The sequence below is a fragment of the Engystomops pustulosus genome, chromosome 2 (assembly GCF_040894005.1).
Source record: "Engystomops pustulosus chromosome 2, aEngPut4.maternal, whole genome shotgun sequence".
Classification (NCBI taxonomy): domain Eukaryota; kingdom Metazoa; phylum Chordata; class Amphibia; order Anura; family Leptodactylidae; genus Engystomops; species Engystomops pustulosus.
This window is the reverse complement of record NC_092412.1, coordinates 10,363,047-10,379,973: the sequence shown is the minus strand read 5'-3', so window position 1 is coordinate 10,379,973 and position 16,927 is coordinate 10,363,047. Positions and strand designations below refer to the sequence as shown.

General features: G+C 47.5%; 1 protein-coding gene across 1 annotated transcript in view; it reads right to left on the bottom strand.

The window, feature by feature from the left end:
• The window catches only part of LOC140119967 (uncharacterized), a 37,419-nt gene that overhangs the window by 7,301 nt on the left and 13,191 nt on the right, over positions 1–16,927 (bottom strand). The window contains 1 exon segment of the mRNA XM_072139401.1: positions 14,690–15,629. Coding sequence (XP_071995502.1) covers positions 14,690–15,629 — 940 coding nt within the window.

The window sequence follows — 16,927 nt, the reverse complement described above, 5'->3', positions numbered from 1 at the left end:
GCTGAATGCAGATGTGTGAGGCCCCGGCAGCATCTGTCCCCCTGCACCTCGTACACCGGATACAGGAGCCGCTTCTATATAATGTCACATCCAATCATCTGCTCAGACAAGAAGAATTACAGGACCTCACATTGTAATCTCCATCTACATCCAGATTCCTCCCTGTCCTGGAGACCCCCAGAGGGACTACAACCCCCACCCTCCCACTCATTATCCAATCCTGCTGCATGCTGGGAGTTGCAGTCCCTCCATATAGTGTGTGCGCTCTTGGAGCATGCTGGGAGTTGTAGTCCCTCCATATAGTGTGTGTGCTCCTGGAGCATGCTGGGAGGTGTAGTCCCTCCATAAAGTGTGTGTGCTCCTGGAGCATGCTGGGAGGTGTAGTCCCTCCATATAGTGTGTGTGCTCCTGGAGCATGCTGGGAGTTGTAGTATCTTCATATAGTGTGTGTGCTCCTGGAGCATGCTGGGAGTTGCAGTCCCTCCATATAGTGTGTGTGTGCTCCTGGAGCATGCTGGGAGTTGTAGTCCCTCCATATAGTATGTGTGTGTGCTCCTGGAGCATGCTGGGAGTTGTAGTCCCTCCATATAGTGTGTGTGTGTGCTCCGGGAGCATGCTGGGAGTTGTAGTCCCTCCATATAGTGTGTGTGCTCCTGTAGCATGCTGGGAGTTGTAGTCCCTCCTCTGGTCACTTACCTCTTCTCTCCGCAGTGCAGGACACTCTCTACCTCACACACGTCTCCTGCTCACTATCCACTAGTCATGTGACCCGGGGAGTGTGATGTCACTGAGGGGCGGAGCCGCCTGCTCACTATCCACTAGTCATGTGACCCAGGCAGTGTGATGTCACTGAGGGGCGGGGCTCCCGAAGAACAGGAAGCAGCAGTGTGTATAGAGGAGAAGGGGAGGACAGAGACTTACATCTATCTACACCTATACTGTATACAGAGACATATATATATATATATATATATATATATACACACCCCACACCTATACTGTATACAGACATATATATACAGCTACATACATAGTTATATATACACCCCACACATATACTGTATGCAGAGACATATATACAGCTACATAGTGATATATACACCCCACACCTATGCTGTATACAGAGACATATATATATATATACACCCCACACCTATACTGTATACAGACATATATATACAGCTACATACATAGTCATATATACACCCCACACCTATACTGTATACAGAGACATATATATACAGCTACATACATAGTCATATATACACCCCACACCTATACTGTATACAGAGACATATATATACAGCTACATACATAGTCATATATACATCCTACAACTATACTGTATACATAGTCATATATACACCCCACGCCTATACTGTATACAGAGACATATATATACAGCTACATACATAGTCATATATACATCCTACAACTATACTGTATACATAGTCATATATACACCCCACACCTACACTGTATACAGAGACACACACTATATATATATATATATATACTCACCGGCCACTTTATTAGGTACACCATGCTAGTAACGGGTTGGACCCCTTTTTGCCTTCAGAACTGCCTCAATTTTTCGTGGCATAGATACAACAAGGTGCTGGAAGCTCCTCAGAGATTTTGGTCCATATTGACATGATGGCATCACACAGTTGCCGCAGATGTGTCGGCTGCACATCCATGATGCGAATCTCCCGTTCCACCACATCCCAAAGATGCTCTATTGGATTGAGATCTGGTGACTGTGGAGGCCATTTGAGTCCAGTGACCTCGTTGTCATGTTCTAGAAACCAGTCTGAGATTATGATTGTGGTCATAAAGGGATGGACATGGTCAGCAACCAATTGGTACCAAGGGGCCCAAAGAGTGCCAAGAAAATATTCCCCACACCATGACACCACCACCACCAGCCTGAACCGTTGATACAAGGCAGGATGGATCCATGCTTTCATGTTGTTGACGCCTAATTCTGACCCTACCATCCGAATGTCGCAGCAGAAATCGAGACTCATCAGACCAGGCCTCAGTTTCCTGTTCTTAGCTGAAAGGAGTGGCACCCGGTGTGGTCTTCTGCTGCTGTAGCCCATCTGCCTCAAAGTTCGACGTACTGTGCGTTCAGAGATGCTCTTCTGCCTACCTTGGTTGTAACGGGTGGTGATTTGAGTCACTGTTGCCTTTCTATCAGCTTGAACCAGTCTGCCCGTTCTCCTCCGGCATCAACAAGGCATTTCCGCCCACAGAACTGCCGCTCACTGGATGTTTTTTCTTTTTCGGACCTTTCTCTGTAAACCCTAGAGATGGTTGTGCGTGAAAATCCCAGTAGATCAGCAGTTTCTGAAATACTCAGACCAGCCCTTCTGGCACCAACAACCATGCCACGTTAAAAGGCCTCAAATCACCTTTCTTTCCCATACTGATGCTCGGTTTGAACTGCAGGAGATTGTCTTGACCATGTCTACATGCCTAAATGCACTGAGCTGCCGCCATATGATTGGCTGATTAGAAATTAAGTGTTAACGAGCAGTTGGACTGGTGTACCTAATAAAGTGGCTGGTGAGTGTATATATATATATATATATATATATATATATATATATATATATATATATATATACACAGCTACATATGCAACACCCCTGCCAACGAATAGACATGGTGGTCGTTGCGAACAGCGTCCTCTCCATGTCAGGATCTATCCAGTGAGTCTGCACAACTCACCCAGAGGATAATGCCAGGAGAACTTAGGTAAATTGCAGCTGTAGCCTCTGCCTGGAAAGGCAACAGTTAAATAGATGTGAGATGTTATCCAATTATGTGGCTGTATTGTAAACTGGAGTGTGATTGGAGAGGTGCTACCACCTGTATAAAACCCCTGTGCAGTGGGAGCACATGGTCTGTTTTTACCTCATTGTCTTAGAACATGGTCAGAGTGAACAGAGAGACAGTGGGGCTTATTTAGTAAGGGTCGCGGATCGCACTTTTGTCGGTATTTGTGCAGCTTTGACAGGTATTTAACAGGGGTCTGCGCTGGTAATGTGTCACATGCAATAATATCTTGGCGCAGCTGCATGGCTTTCATGCATCAAAAATTGGGGACAGACCGTCGGATGATCCAATAGATTTAGAGCGCCGGATTTAACTTTCAAATTCTGTTGCAAGACAATGCACTTACATACACCAGGAAGAAGAAGGTGAACTTTGTCGGACCTGAGCCGGGAAGCGACACATGCAGGATATCGGGCGCACAATCTTAGTGAATCGCGATACTTTCGTGTACTCCGCGGGACCGGGTAAGTAAATGTGCAGAACGCCTTCAGTTCTGTCACAGATACCAGGAACTGAGTCAGGAGACTCTAACCCAGAGCTGCAGCTTCCACAGTTTGGACACAGTTCCATCTCAACTATCCCAGCCTGCATCTACTACCAAGCTGGTGCACTACTCCTGCAGGCCACTCTCCATGACCACTCCAGTAACCAAAATCCGAATCTGCTGTTTGACCGTTCTGGCCCATTGCCTGCTATCTGCTGTTCAATAAAGAACCGTAAGTTGATTTGCACAACATTGCCTCCTTCTGATCCCTGTATACAGCTGTCTACCACCACGGGCTTCCTCAACCATTACCCAGGGGCTCATATGACACACAGGGGTTGCCCCAGGGAGAAAACAGTACCTCAGCCTCTTCCTCCTAATTTCTTGCACACACCACCTGTTGGAGACCTGCCAGGCTTTAGGACAGCCCTCTGGTCCCCATACCAAGCACCGTGACAACAGCACGCCCTAGGCCGCAATCGCCAGCCACTCTGGTATTCAGGGGCCCGGCGGCCTCCAGGCCCACAAGAGAAGGCTCGGCCCTGATGGGGGATGTTGCAAGTGGCGCCACGAACTGGATATTTGCTTCTGTGCCTTATACTAGCACTTTGAACTGCTGTTTTAAAAGACTGTGCTCCCTAACCCTGCTGCCATCCGGGTTACGGCCTAAGTGATTGTGCTTTACAAGAAAGACTGTGTTTTATTGCTAATACGTGCTGTAGAGCTCTGTTCCAGCACCGACGAGGTTAATCCCTGCAAAGAACTGTGTCGGCTCTGTTTCAACTGTCGCTGCACCGCTAAAAGCGTTAATCCCTTCAAAAGACTGTGCTACACAGCGAGAAATTCCAGCCCGCCAAAATCCTTACTGGTGGGAAACTCAGGCTGCTAAGCTCCACCCCCTGTGAATGGCGCGAATCCTGCATGAAGTCTGAGGAGAGAATTAAACCCGCCTCAGGTGGAAAGTACCCAAGCTCCACCCCTTGGTGGGAGGACTTCTTGCTCTACCTCCCTACCTCCTGTGGGCCACCTGGAAGTGCCTCCAGCAGTTACCAGGAAACCATGTTAATCATTGTGAGAGCACGACTGCTCCCCCTGGAAGATACGCTCAAATTCCTCGAGGCATTTGAAACGGTCATCGTGCTGTCAGCACATCCCATCCGACGGCCATGGGGATATGGGTCGCAGGGGCCCAGTGCAGAAGAACACGATCGAGGATGTTGTCCTTGGGCTCTTATGACCTATCCTCCGGACTGGACGACAAGTTGACAAAATAGAATCGCTTCCTTCTGACCATCTTCATATCAAGGACTTCTTTCACCTCGAAGACGTCAGTAGCATCCGCTTCAGGAGGAGGTACTTGCCAGGAGAAGCAATTCAGGATGACAGGTTTGAGCAGGGAGACGTGGAAGGAATTTGGGATGCGCATGTTGGGTGGAAGACAAAGCTTGTAAGTCACAGGATTAATACGTTTCAATACCTCGAACGGGCCCAGGAAGCAAGGACCGAGCTTGTAGCTGGGTATCTTCAGCCGGACATACCTGGATGACAGCCAAACTTCATCCCCCGGAGAGAAGATCGGAGGGGGCCTGAGCTTTTTGACAGCCTGGGTTTTAGTTCAGGCAGATGCCTGAAGAAGGGTGAGACAAGTCTGTTCCCAGATGGACTTTAGATCCATGACCAACTCCTTCACGGCAGGAACGTCGAAAGTCACCGACAGCGAAAGAGGTGGATGAGGATGCTGTCCATAGACAATGATAAAGGGCCGGAGCCGGCAGATTTGGAATCCAGGGAATTATAGGATAATTCTGCCCACATTAGCAGAGTGGACCAGTCGTCTTTACAGGCAGAAACAAACTGATGGAGGTAACATCCCATAGTCTGGGTAACTCTCTCTACTTGTCCATTGGACTGAGGGTGGTACGCAATGGAGAAATCCAACTTTACTTTGAAATTGACTGCAGAGAACATGCCAAAATCGGGAAACAAACTGGACTCCCTGGTCAGAGGCGATGTGCTCAGGAATTCCATGTAGCTGGAAGATGTGGGCGAAGAACAGGCTGGCAAGGCGAGGGCCTGACGGCAGACCTGGCAGAGGCCAAAATGAGACATCTTGGAGAATTGGTCAGTTACCACCCAGATGATGGTATTCCCAGAGGAAGATGTAAGATCTGTGATGAAGTACATTGCCAAATAAGACCACGGCCGGCTGGTTATTGGTAATAGTAGTAGTAGACCAGCTGGTTTGAGGCGAGATGGCTTATTACAAGCACAAGAAGTGCAGAAGCCCACAAAATCCTGTAAATCTTTGACCAGATCAGGCCACTAAAAGAAATAGGAAATGAGGGCTACAGAGAGCGCTGCACTCCAGGGCGCCCAGCCACACGAAAGCAATGTCCCCAAGTCAATATCCACTTTCGAAGTGAAGTCCAGATATGGGTTTTGCCAGGAGGAAGCGGCCAAAGTTCCACTGGAGCAGCAATAATTAGTTGCTTGGGCCGGTTCTTCCCCAATGAAATCAGAGGCACGAGAGAGGGCATCAGCCTTGACATTCTTCTCAGTAGGAGGGAAGTTAATCAACAGGTATAAACGTGAAAAGAAGAGCAACCAGCGGGCTTGCTGTGGGTTGAGGCACTGAGATAAACGAGAGTCTTATGATCTGTGTATACGCAGACTGGATGTTGAGCTTCCTCCACAAGATAACACAAATCTTCCAGAGCAAGTTTAATGGCCAGTAGGTCTCCTATGGAGTAATTCCTCTCTGCAGAGGAGAAAGTCTTAGAGAAAAACCCGCTAGAGAGAGTTCGGCCTTTGGGGCCTTTCTGGGTGAGCACCGCCCCAGCTCCTACTAAAGAGGCATCAACTTCCAGGTGGAAAGGCTTCTCTGTATCAGGCCGTATGAGACCTGGGGTTGAGGCAAAGGCATCTTCAGCACTTCAGTGGAGGATGAGCGACCTTCATGGTGAGCGCCAAAATAAAAGACACAAGAGAGGAGAAATGCGGGATAAACTGCCGGTAGTAATGTGCAAAGCCCGGGAATTCTCTGTATTCAGGCCAGCACATTCCATATTCACAATGTTTTTCACGAAACTCTTAAAAAAGTACACTCACCGGCCATTTTATTAGGTACACCTGTCCAACTGCTCGTTAACACTTAATTTCTAATCAGCCAATCACATGGCGGCAACTCAGTGCATTTAGGCATGTAGACATGGTCAAGACAATCTCCTGCAGTTCAAACCGAGCATCAGTATGGGGAAGAAAGGTGATTTTAGTGCCTTTGAACGTGGCATGGTTGTTGGTGCCAGAAGGGCTGGTCTGAGTATTTCAGAAACTGCTGATCTACTGGGATTTTCACACACAACCATCTCTAGGGTTTACAGAGAATGGTCCGAAAAAGAAAAAACATCCAGTGAGCGGCAGTTCTGTGGGCGGAAATGCTTTGTTGATGCCAGAGGAGAACGGGCAGACTGGTTCGAGCTGATAGAAAGACAACAGTGACTCAAATCACCACCCGTCACAACCAAGGTAGGCAGAAGAGCATCTCTGAACGCACAGTACATCGCAGATGGGCTACAGCAGCAGAAGACCACACCGGGTGCCACTCCTTTCAGCTAAGAACAGGAAACTGAGGCTACAATTTGCACAAGCTCATCGAAATTGGACAGTAGAAGATTGGAAAAACGTTGCCTGGTCTGATGAGTCTCGATTTCTGCTGCGACATTCGGATAGTAGGGTCAGAATTTGGCGTCAACAACATGAAAGCATGGATCCATCCTGCCTTGTATCAACGGTTCAGGCTGGTGGTGGTGGTGTCATGGTGTGGGGAATATTTTCTTGGCACTCTTTGGGCCCCTTGGTACCAATTGAGCATCGTTACAATGCCACAGCCTACCTGAGTATTGTTGCTGACCATGTCCATCCCTTTATGACCACAATGTACCCAACATCTGATGGCTACTTTCAGCAGGATAATGCGCCATGTCATAAAGCTGGAATCATCTCAGAATGGTTTCTTGAACATGACAATGAGGTCACTGGACACAAATGGCCTCCACAGTCACCAGATCTCAATCCAATAGAGCATCTTTGGGATGTGGTGGAACGGGAGATTTGCATCATGGATGTGCAGCCGACAAATCTGCGGCAACTGTGTGATGCCATCATGTCAATATGGACCAAAATCTCTGAGGAATGCTTCCTGCACCCTGTTGAATCTATGCCACGAAGAATTGAGGCAGTTCTGAAGATAAAAGGGGGTCCAACCCGTTACTAGCATGGTGTACCTAATAAAGGCCGGTGAGTGTATGTTTCATGTGTAATACCAGTGTTTAATCCTCCAGCTCCAGTTATACTTTAGGGAGGATTGGAGTTTGAAGTGGAAGAGATTCTAGATATTTGTAGGGTCCAGAATTCCGTCGATATTTGTTTTTGTTCGGAAGGCTTATGGCCCTGAGGAGCGTACATAGGTCTCTGGCAAGGACATTCATTCTCTGTACCTCCTCAGGCTGTACCATGATCAGAATCCTTCTAATCCTGGTGGGACTAGTGAGGGTCTACTGGCCCCTTATAAAAGCGGGGGTAGTGTTCCATCAGTACATTTTGTCTTTTTTTTGTCTCTGTTTCTGCTCCTGTGCGTAGATATGGTCAAGTAGTTGTCCCTACTACGTAATGTAACGTTGAGGCAATCAAGCAGGGACAGCTAGAAGGTTTAGTTTCAAGGCCCACTGTCTTTTTGTCAGCTGTCCATTCTTAGACCCTTCATCACAAAGTGCTGGTATCATTCATGAGATCACAAATCGTCATCCTCTCCTCTTTACTGACTTGTTATTTTTTAACAGAACGACCTACATGGAACCCGTCTTATGGCAAATCCATTTTTCCCCCAGCATTGACACTGCGATAAATTTGGTGAAGTATAAAGCTGTCTGTCTCACTTGTTTTTGGTCCTGTAGCTATGCAGTAAACTTGATACTGGTCCTATATAAATGTAGTAAGCTTGGTTCTGATGAGGTTTCTTTGTAGAAGGCCTGGTTCCATAACACACTTATGAAGTACTCTTGGCTGGGGTTAATGTGTAGGGTGCTTCCTCATACGGTGATCACGCTGGTCACAATATATGAAAGTCTCCAAGTATATACGAAATTCTTCTTTATTAGGTAATCCTGGTCGTGGTAACTTATTCATGTAGTAAGCTCGGGTGTGGTAATGTATCTACATAGTAACCATGGTTCCAATACTGTATCTGTGTAGTAATCTTGGTTCTAGTACTTTCTCCATGTTTCTCCAATGCACTTGTACAATGCACGTGCCTAAACTGCAAACCAAAGTCCATGTAATCATCGCAAAGTGGCAACATGGTATTTAGTCTTAAATTTTTAACAGACCACCATAGAAAGACCAACAGCCATACAGTGAGGGACACTACCGCCACACAGTGAGGGACACTACCGCCACACAGGGAGGAATACTACCGCCATACAGTGAGGAACACTACCCCCATACAGTGAGGAACACTACCTCCATACAGTGAGGAACACTACCTCCATACAGTGAGGAACACTACCCCCATACAGTGAGGAACACTACCCCCATAGAGAGAGGAACACTACCCCCATACAGTGAGGTACACTACCCCCATACAGAGAGGAACACTACCCCCATACAGTGAGGAACACTACCACCATACAGTGAGGAACACTACCACCATACAGTGAGGAACACTACCACCATACAGTGAGGAACACTACCCCCATACAGTGAGGAACACTACCCCCATACAGAGAGGAACACTACCCCCATACAGTGAGGAACACTACCCCCATACAGTGAGGATCACTACCCCCATACAGAGAGGAACACTACCCCCCCATACAGTGAGGAACACTACCCCCATACAGAGAGGAACACTACCCCCATACAGTGAGGAACACTACCCCCATACAGTGAGGAACACTACCCCCATACAGAGAGGAACACTACCCCCATACAGTGAGGGACACTACCCCCATACAGTGAGGAACACTACCTCCATACAGTGAGGAACACTACCCCCATACAGTGAGGAACACTATCCCCATACAGTGAGGAACACTATCCCCATACAGTGAGGAACACTACCCCCATACAGTGAGGAACACTATCCCCATACAGTGAGGAACACTACCTCCATACAGTGAGGAACACTATCCCCATACGGTGAGGAACACTACCCCCATACAGTGAGGAACACTACCACCATACAGTGAGGAGCACTACCCCCATACAGTGAGGAACACTATCCCCATACGGTGAGGAACACTACCCCCATACAGTGAGGAACACTACCACCATACAGTGAGGAGCACTACCCCCATACAGTGAGGAACACTATCCCCATACAGTGAGGAACACTACCCCCATACAGTGAGGAACACTACCACCATACAGTGAGGAGCACTACCCCCATACAGTGAGGAACACTACCCCCATCCAGTGAGGAACACTACCCCCATACAGTGAGGAACACTACCTCCATACAGTGAGGAACACTAGCCCCATACAGTGAGGAACACTACCTCCATACAGTGAGGAACACTAGCCCCATACAGTGAGGAACACTACCTCCATACAGTGAGGAACACTACCCCCATACAGTGAGGAACACTACCGACATACATTGAGGAACACTATCCCCATACAGAGAGGAACACTACCCCCATACAGTGAGGAACACTACCCCCATACAGTGAGGAACACTACCCCCATACAGAGAGGAACACTACCCCCATACAGGGAGGAACACTACCCCCATACAGGGAGGAACACTACCTCCATACAGTGAGGAACACTACCTCCATACAGTGAGGAACACTACCCCCATACAGTGAGGAACACTACCCCCATACAGAGAGGAACACTACCCCCATACAGGGAGGAACACTACCCCCATACAGTGAGGAACACTACCTCCATACAGTGAGGAACACTACCTCCATACAGTGAGGAACACTACCCCCATACAGTGAGGAACACTACCCCCATACAGTGAGGAACACTACCCCCATACAGTGAGGAACACTACCGCCATACAGTGAGGAACACTATCCCCATACAGTGAGGAACACTACCCCCATACAGTGAGGAACACTACCCCCATACAGTGAGGAACACTACCGCCATACAGTGAGGAACACTATCCCCATACAGTGAGGAACACTATCCCCATACAGTGAGGAACACTATCCCCATACAGTGAGGAACACTATCCCCATACAGTGAGGAACACTACCTCCATACAGTGAGGAACACTACCTCCATACAGTGAGGAACACTACCCCCATACAGTGAGGAACACTACCGCCATACAGTGAGGAGCACTACCCCCATACAGTGAGGAACACTACCCCCATACAGTGAGGAACACTACCCCCATACAGTGAGGAACACTACCGCCATACAGTGAGGAACACTACCTCCATACAGTGAGGAACGCTACCCCCATACAGTGAGGAACGCTACCGCCATACAGTGAGGAGCACTACCCCCATACAGTGAGGAACACTACCCCCATACAGTGAGGAACACTACCCCCATACAGTGAGGAACACTACCCCCATACAGTGAGGAACACTACCCTCATCCAGTCAGAGACACTACCGCCATACAGTGAGGAACACTACCACCATACAGTGAGGAACACTACCCCCATACAGTGAGGAACACTACCCCCATACAGTGAGGAGCACTACCCCCATACAGTGAGGAGCACTACCCCCGTACAGTGAGGAACACTACCTCCGTACAGTGAGGAACACTACCCCCGTACAGTGAGGAACACTACCCCCGTACAGAGAGGAACACTACCCCCGTACAGAAAGGAACACTACCCCCGTACAGTGAAGAACACTACCCCCATACAGTGAGGAACAGTACCTCCATACAGTGAGGAACACTACCTCCATACAGTGAGGAACACTACCTGCATACAGTGAGGAACACTACCCCCATACAGTGAGGAACACTACCGCCATACAGTGAGGAACACTATCCCCATACAGTGAGGAACACTATCCCCATACAGTGAGGACCACGACCCCCATACAGTGAGGACCACGACCCCCATACAGTGAGGAACACTACCGCCATACAGTGAGGAACACTACCCCCATACAGTGAGGAACACTACCCCCATACAGTGAGGAACACTACCCCCATACAGTGAGGAACACTACCCCCATACAGTGAGGAACACTACCCCCATACAGTGAGGAACACTACCCCCATACAGTGAGGAACACTACCCCCATACAGTGAGGAACACTACCCCCATACAGTGAGGAACACTACCCCCATACAGTGAGGAACACTACCCCCATACAGTGAGGAACACTACCCCCATACAGTGAGGAACACTACCGCCATAGAGTGAGGAACACTACCCCCATACAGTGAGGAACACTACCCCCATACAGTGAGGAACACTACCGCCACACAGTGAGGAACACTACCGCCACACAGTGAGGAACACTACCCCCATACAGTGAGGAACACTACCCCCATACAGTGAGGAACACTACCCCCATACAGTGAGGAACACTACCTCCATACAGTGAGGAACACTACCCCCATACAGTGAGGAACACTACCCCCATACAGTGAGGAACACTACCGCCATACAGTGAGGAACACTACCCCCATACAGTGAGGAACACTACCCCCATACAGTGAGGAACATTACCTCCATACAGTGAGGAACACTACCCCCATACAGTGAGGAACACTACCCCCATACAGTGAGGAACACTACCCCCATACAGTGAGGAACACTACCCCCATACAGTGAGGAACACTACCCCCATACAGTGAGGAACACTACCCCCATACAGTGAGGAACACTACCCCCATACAGTGAGGAACACTACCCCCATACAGTGAGGAACACTACCCCCATACAGTGAGGAACACTACCCCCATACAGTGAGGAACACTACCCCCATACAGTGAGGAACACTACCCCCATACAGTGAGGAACACTACCTCCATACAGTGAGCAACACTACCCCCATACAGTGAGGAACACTACCTCCATACAGTGAGCAACACTACCCCCATACAGTGAGGAACACTACCCCCATACAGTGAGGAACACTACCTCCATACAGTGAGCAACACTACCGCCATACAGTGAGGAACACTACCCCCATACAGTGAGGAACACTACCCTCATACAGTGATGAACACTACCCCCATACAGTGAGGAACACTACCTCCATACAGTGAGGAACACTACCCCCATACCGTGAGGAACACTACCTCCATACAGTAAGGAACACTACCCCCATACAGTGAGGAACACTACCCCCATACAGTGAGGAACACTACCTCCATACAGTGAGGAACACTCCCCCCATACAGTGAGGAACACTACCCCCATACAGTGAGGTATACTACCGCCATACAGTGACGGACACTACAGCCATACAGTGAGGAACACTACCCCCATACAGTGAGGGGCACTACCTCCATACAGTAAGGAACACTACCCCCATACAGTGAGGAACACTACCCCCATACAGTGAGGAACACTACCCCCATACAGTGAGGAACACTACCCCCATACAGTGAGGAACACTACCCCCATACAGTGAGGAACACTCCCGCCATACAGTGAGGAACACTACCCCCATAGAGTAAGGAACACTACCCCCATACAGTGAGGAGCACTACCTCCATACAGTGAGGAACACTACCCCCATACAGTGAGGAACACTACCGCCATACAGTGAGGAACACTACCCCCATACAGTGAGGAACACTACCTCCATACAGTGAGGAACACTACCCCCATACAGTGAGGAACACTACCTCCATACAGTGAGGAACACTACCCCCATACAGTGAGGAGCACTACCCCCATACAGTGAGGAACACTACCCCTATACAGTGAGGAACACTACCCCTATACAGTGAGGAACACTACCGCCATACAGTGAGGAACACTACCCCCATACAGTGAGGAACACTACCGCCATACAGTGAGGAACACTACCCCCATACAGTGAGGAACACTACCCCCATACAGTGAGGAACACTACCGCCATACAGTGAGGAACACTACCCCCATACAGTCAGGAACACTACCGCCATACAGTGAGGAACACTACCCCCATACAGTGAGGAACACTACCCCCATACAGTGAGGAATACTACCCCCATACAGTGAGGAACACTACCCCCATACAGTGAGGAACACTACCCCCATACAGTGAGGAACACTACCGCCATACAGTGAGGAACACTACCCCCATACAGTGAGGAACACTACCCCCATACAGTGAGGAACACTACCGCCATACAGTGAGGAACACTACCCCCATACAGTCAGGAACACTACCGCCATACAGTGAGGAACACTACCCCCATACAGTGAGGAACACTACCCCCATACAGTGAGGAACACTACCGCCATACAGTGAGGAACACTACCCCCATACAGTCAGGAACACTACCGCCATACAGTGAGGAACACTACCCCCATACAGTGAGGAACACTACCCCCATACAGTGAGGAATACTACCCCCATACAGTGAGGAATACTACCCCCATACAGTGAGGAATACTACCCCCATACAGTGAGGAACCCTACCCCCATACAGTGAGGAACACTACCCCCATACAGTGAGGAACAATACCTCCATACAGTGAGGAACACTACCCCCATACAGTGAGGAACACTACCTCCATACAGTGAGGAACACTACCCCCATACAGTGAGGAATACTACCGCCATACAGTGAGGAACACTACCCCCATACAGTGAGGAACACTACCCCCATACAGTGAGGAACACTATCGCCATACAGTGAGGAACACTATCGCCATACAGTGCCTGCCTGCTGCTGTGACTCTAAAGCAGCACTAGAGAGCACAGAGCAGGTCAGATGCAGCCTACAGTGAGAGAGATCGCTGGAGTTCTCGGCGAGCGGCAGCTTTTCCTGCCTGGCCGGAGTTCCAATGATTAATATAGAGACAGCACTATTCTAGGAGATCCCGCTATATATATATATATATATATATTACATATACACTACATTCTCCTTATTCTCATTTACTTTATTAAAGCATATAATTACTACTCTGAAATTCAAGTTATAAAAATGCATAAGAAACATTTTATATTGTAATTACCAGGAAACCTTTACAACACATAATCATAAATCAAAGGCTAATACCGCACTGGAAAAAGCAAAATATCATCCTGCAATCCTCTGCAAATCATATTCCTCATTCAGCGCATGAAAAAGGCTTCTCCCAATGTGTGAGTTCTCTGGTGTTGATCAAGATCTGATTTCAGGCTAAAACCTTTCCCACATTCAGTACATGAAAATTGCTTCTCCCCCGTGTGAGTTCTCTGATGGTAAACAAGACGTGATTTCTGACTAAAACATTTTCCACATTCAGGACATGAAAATGGCTTCTCTCCAGTGTGAGTTCTCTGATGTTTAACAAGATCTGTTTTCTGGAAGAAACATTTCCCACATTCAGTACATGAAAATGGGTTCCCGCCTGTGTGACTTCTCTGATGGTAAACAAGATGCGGTTTCTGGCTAAAACATTTTCCACATTCAGTACATGAAAATGGTTTCTCTCCTGTGTGACTTCTCTGATGGCAAGCAAGATGCGGTTTCTGGCTAAAACATTTTCCACATTCAGGACATGAATATGGCTTCTCCCCTGTGTGAGTTCTCTGATGTTTAACAAGACGTGATTTTTGACTAAAACTTTTTCTACATTCGGTACATGAAAATCTCTTCTCTCCTGTGTGTGTATTCTGGTGTTCAACAAGGCCTGATTTACTGTTAAAACATTTCCCACATTCACTACATGGATATGGCTTCTCCCCTGTATGAGTTCTTTTGTGTTCATCAAGATGGGGTTTCTTTCTAAAACATCTTCCACATTCAGGACATGAAAATGGCTTCTCCCCTGTGTGAGTTCTCTGATGTTTAACAAGATCTGATTTCTGGCCAAAACATTTCCCACATTCACTACATGAGAATGGCTTCTCTCCTGTGTGAGTTCTTCTGTGGTAAACAAGGCTTGATTTTTCAGTAAAACATTTCCCACATTCAGGACATGAATATGGCTTCTCCCCTGAGTGATTTTTTTTGTGTCTATCAAGATGTGATTTCTGGCTAAAACATTTCTCACATTCAGGACATGAAAATCGCTTCTTCCCCGAGTTAGTTCTCTGTGACCGATTATCTTCTATTTCACCACGAAGAGATGTGGAGGAATGTCTGTGGGAACCTATTTTGTTTTCTAAAAAAACATAATCAAGAAATTAATTTATTTTTCCCAGTTACAAAAAAAAAGGAATATATATTATTGTATTAATCATGAAATTGGATTCTTCTACTTGCATAACAGGGATGACCAACTAAAGATTTCCATTCAGGATTGGCAGACATTAACCCCTTTCTGTGAAGGATGTAAGAAGAATGTGCCGCCATCTTTGTTGAGATCGCCACTCCCCTTATATCATCGGGGAGCGGTGATCAGTTACCATGAAAGCCTTGGGTCTGCCTGGTTTCCAAAGATTCCTTACAATGAGTCATTGGATCATTGTACTGAATCCTATGTAAAAACGCAATACACTGCAATACAGTAGTATACAGTAGGGACGATCAGACCATCTAGGGTTAAAATACCATAGAGAGTCTAAGATTTAGTAAAAAATATAATAAAATTAAAAATTTAAATCACCCCCTTTCCGTAGCACTGATATCAAACTAAATAAACAGTAAAATCACAAAAATAGGTATACCGCATCCTGAAATGCAGATATATTCCTCTACAGCGGCCATTTCGGACCAAATGGACGCCATTTTAGTCTTAGCCGGGGATGCTGTTGACATGTGTACAGACATGTCAGTATTCAGACTTCTGTTTGTATGAACTGTTTAGAAATCACTGTGTCTTCATTTTAGCTCTTATCTTCTCTGTGTGAAGGCCATGTTGTGACTTATACAGAGCTAACAACAAGGGCAATTAGTATAAACATCCACTCTCTCTGGAGACGGTGCTCTGAGAAATAATATGAAACTTTCCACCTCTCATAGGAACCCTACTAATCTCATCAATATCCAATGCGTCCTCTCTGCTATTTCCCCTTCTCACACTTCAAATGTGCCCTCTGGAATGCCCACTCTCTGTGCAATAAACTTGAGTCCATTCACAACCTGTTTCTTTCTAAGTCTAAGAAACATGGATCCAGCAGGATGACACTGCATCACTCGCTGCACTGGGCCATGATGGTTTGCAATTCTCTCACTCCTCCAGACCAGAGAATAGGCAGGGAGGAGGGGTAGGCATACTCCTCTCTCCACGGTGCACTTTCCAAGTTATTCCTCCTGTCCCCTCTCTTATTTTCCCATCTTTTGAGGTCCACACCCTCAGACTTTTCCACCCATTCTCTCTTCATGTGGCTGTAGTATACCGTCCTCCGGCTCACCCTACCAGTTTCTTGATCACTTTGCTTCCTGGCTCCCTCACTTTCTATCGTGTTATATCCCAACACTCATTATGGGAGACTTTAACATTCCTATGAACTCCCCCAT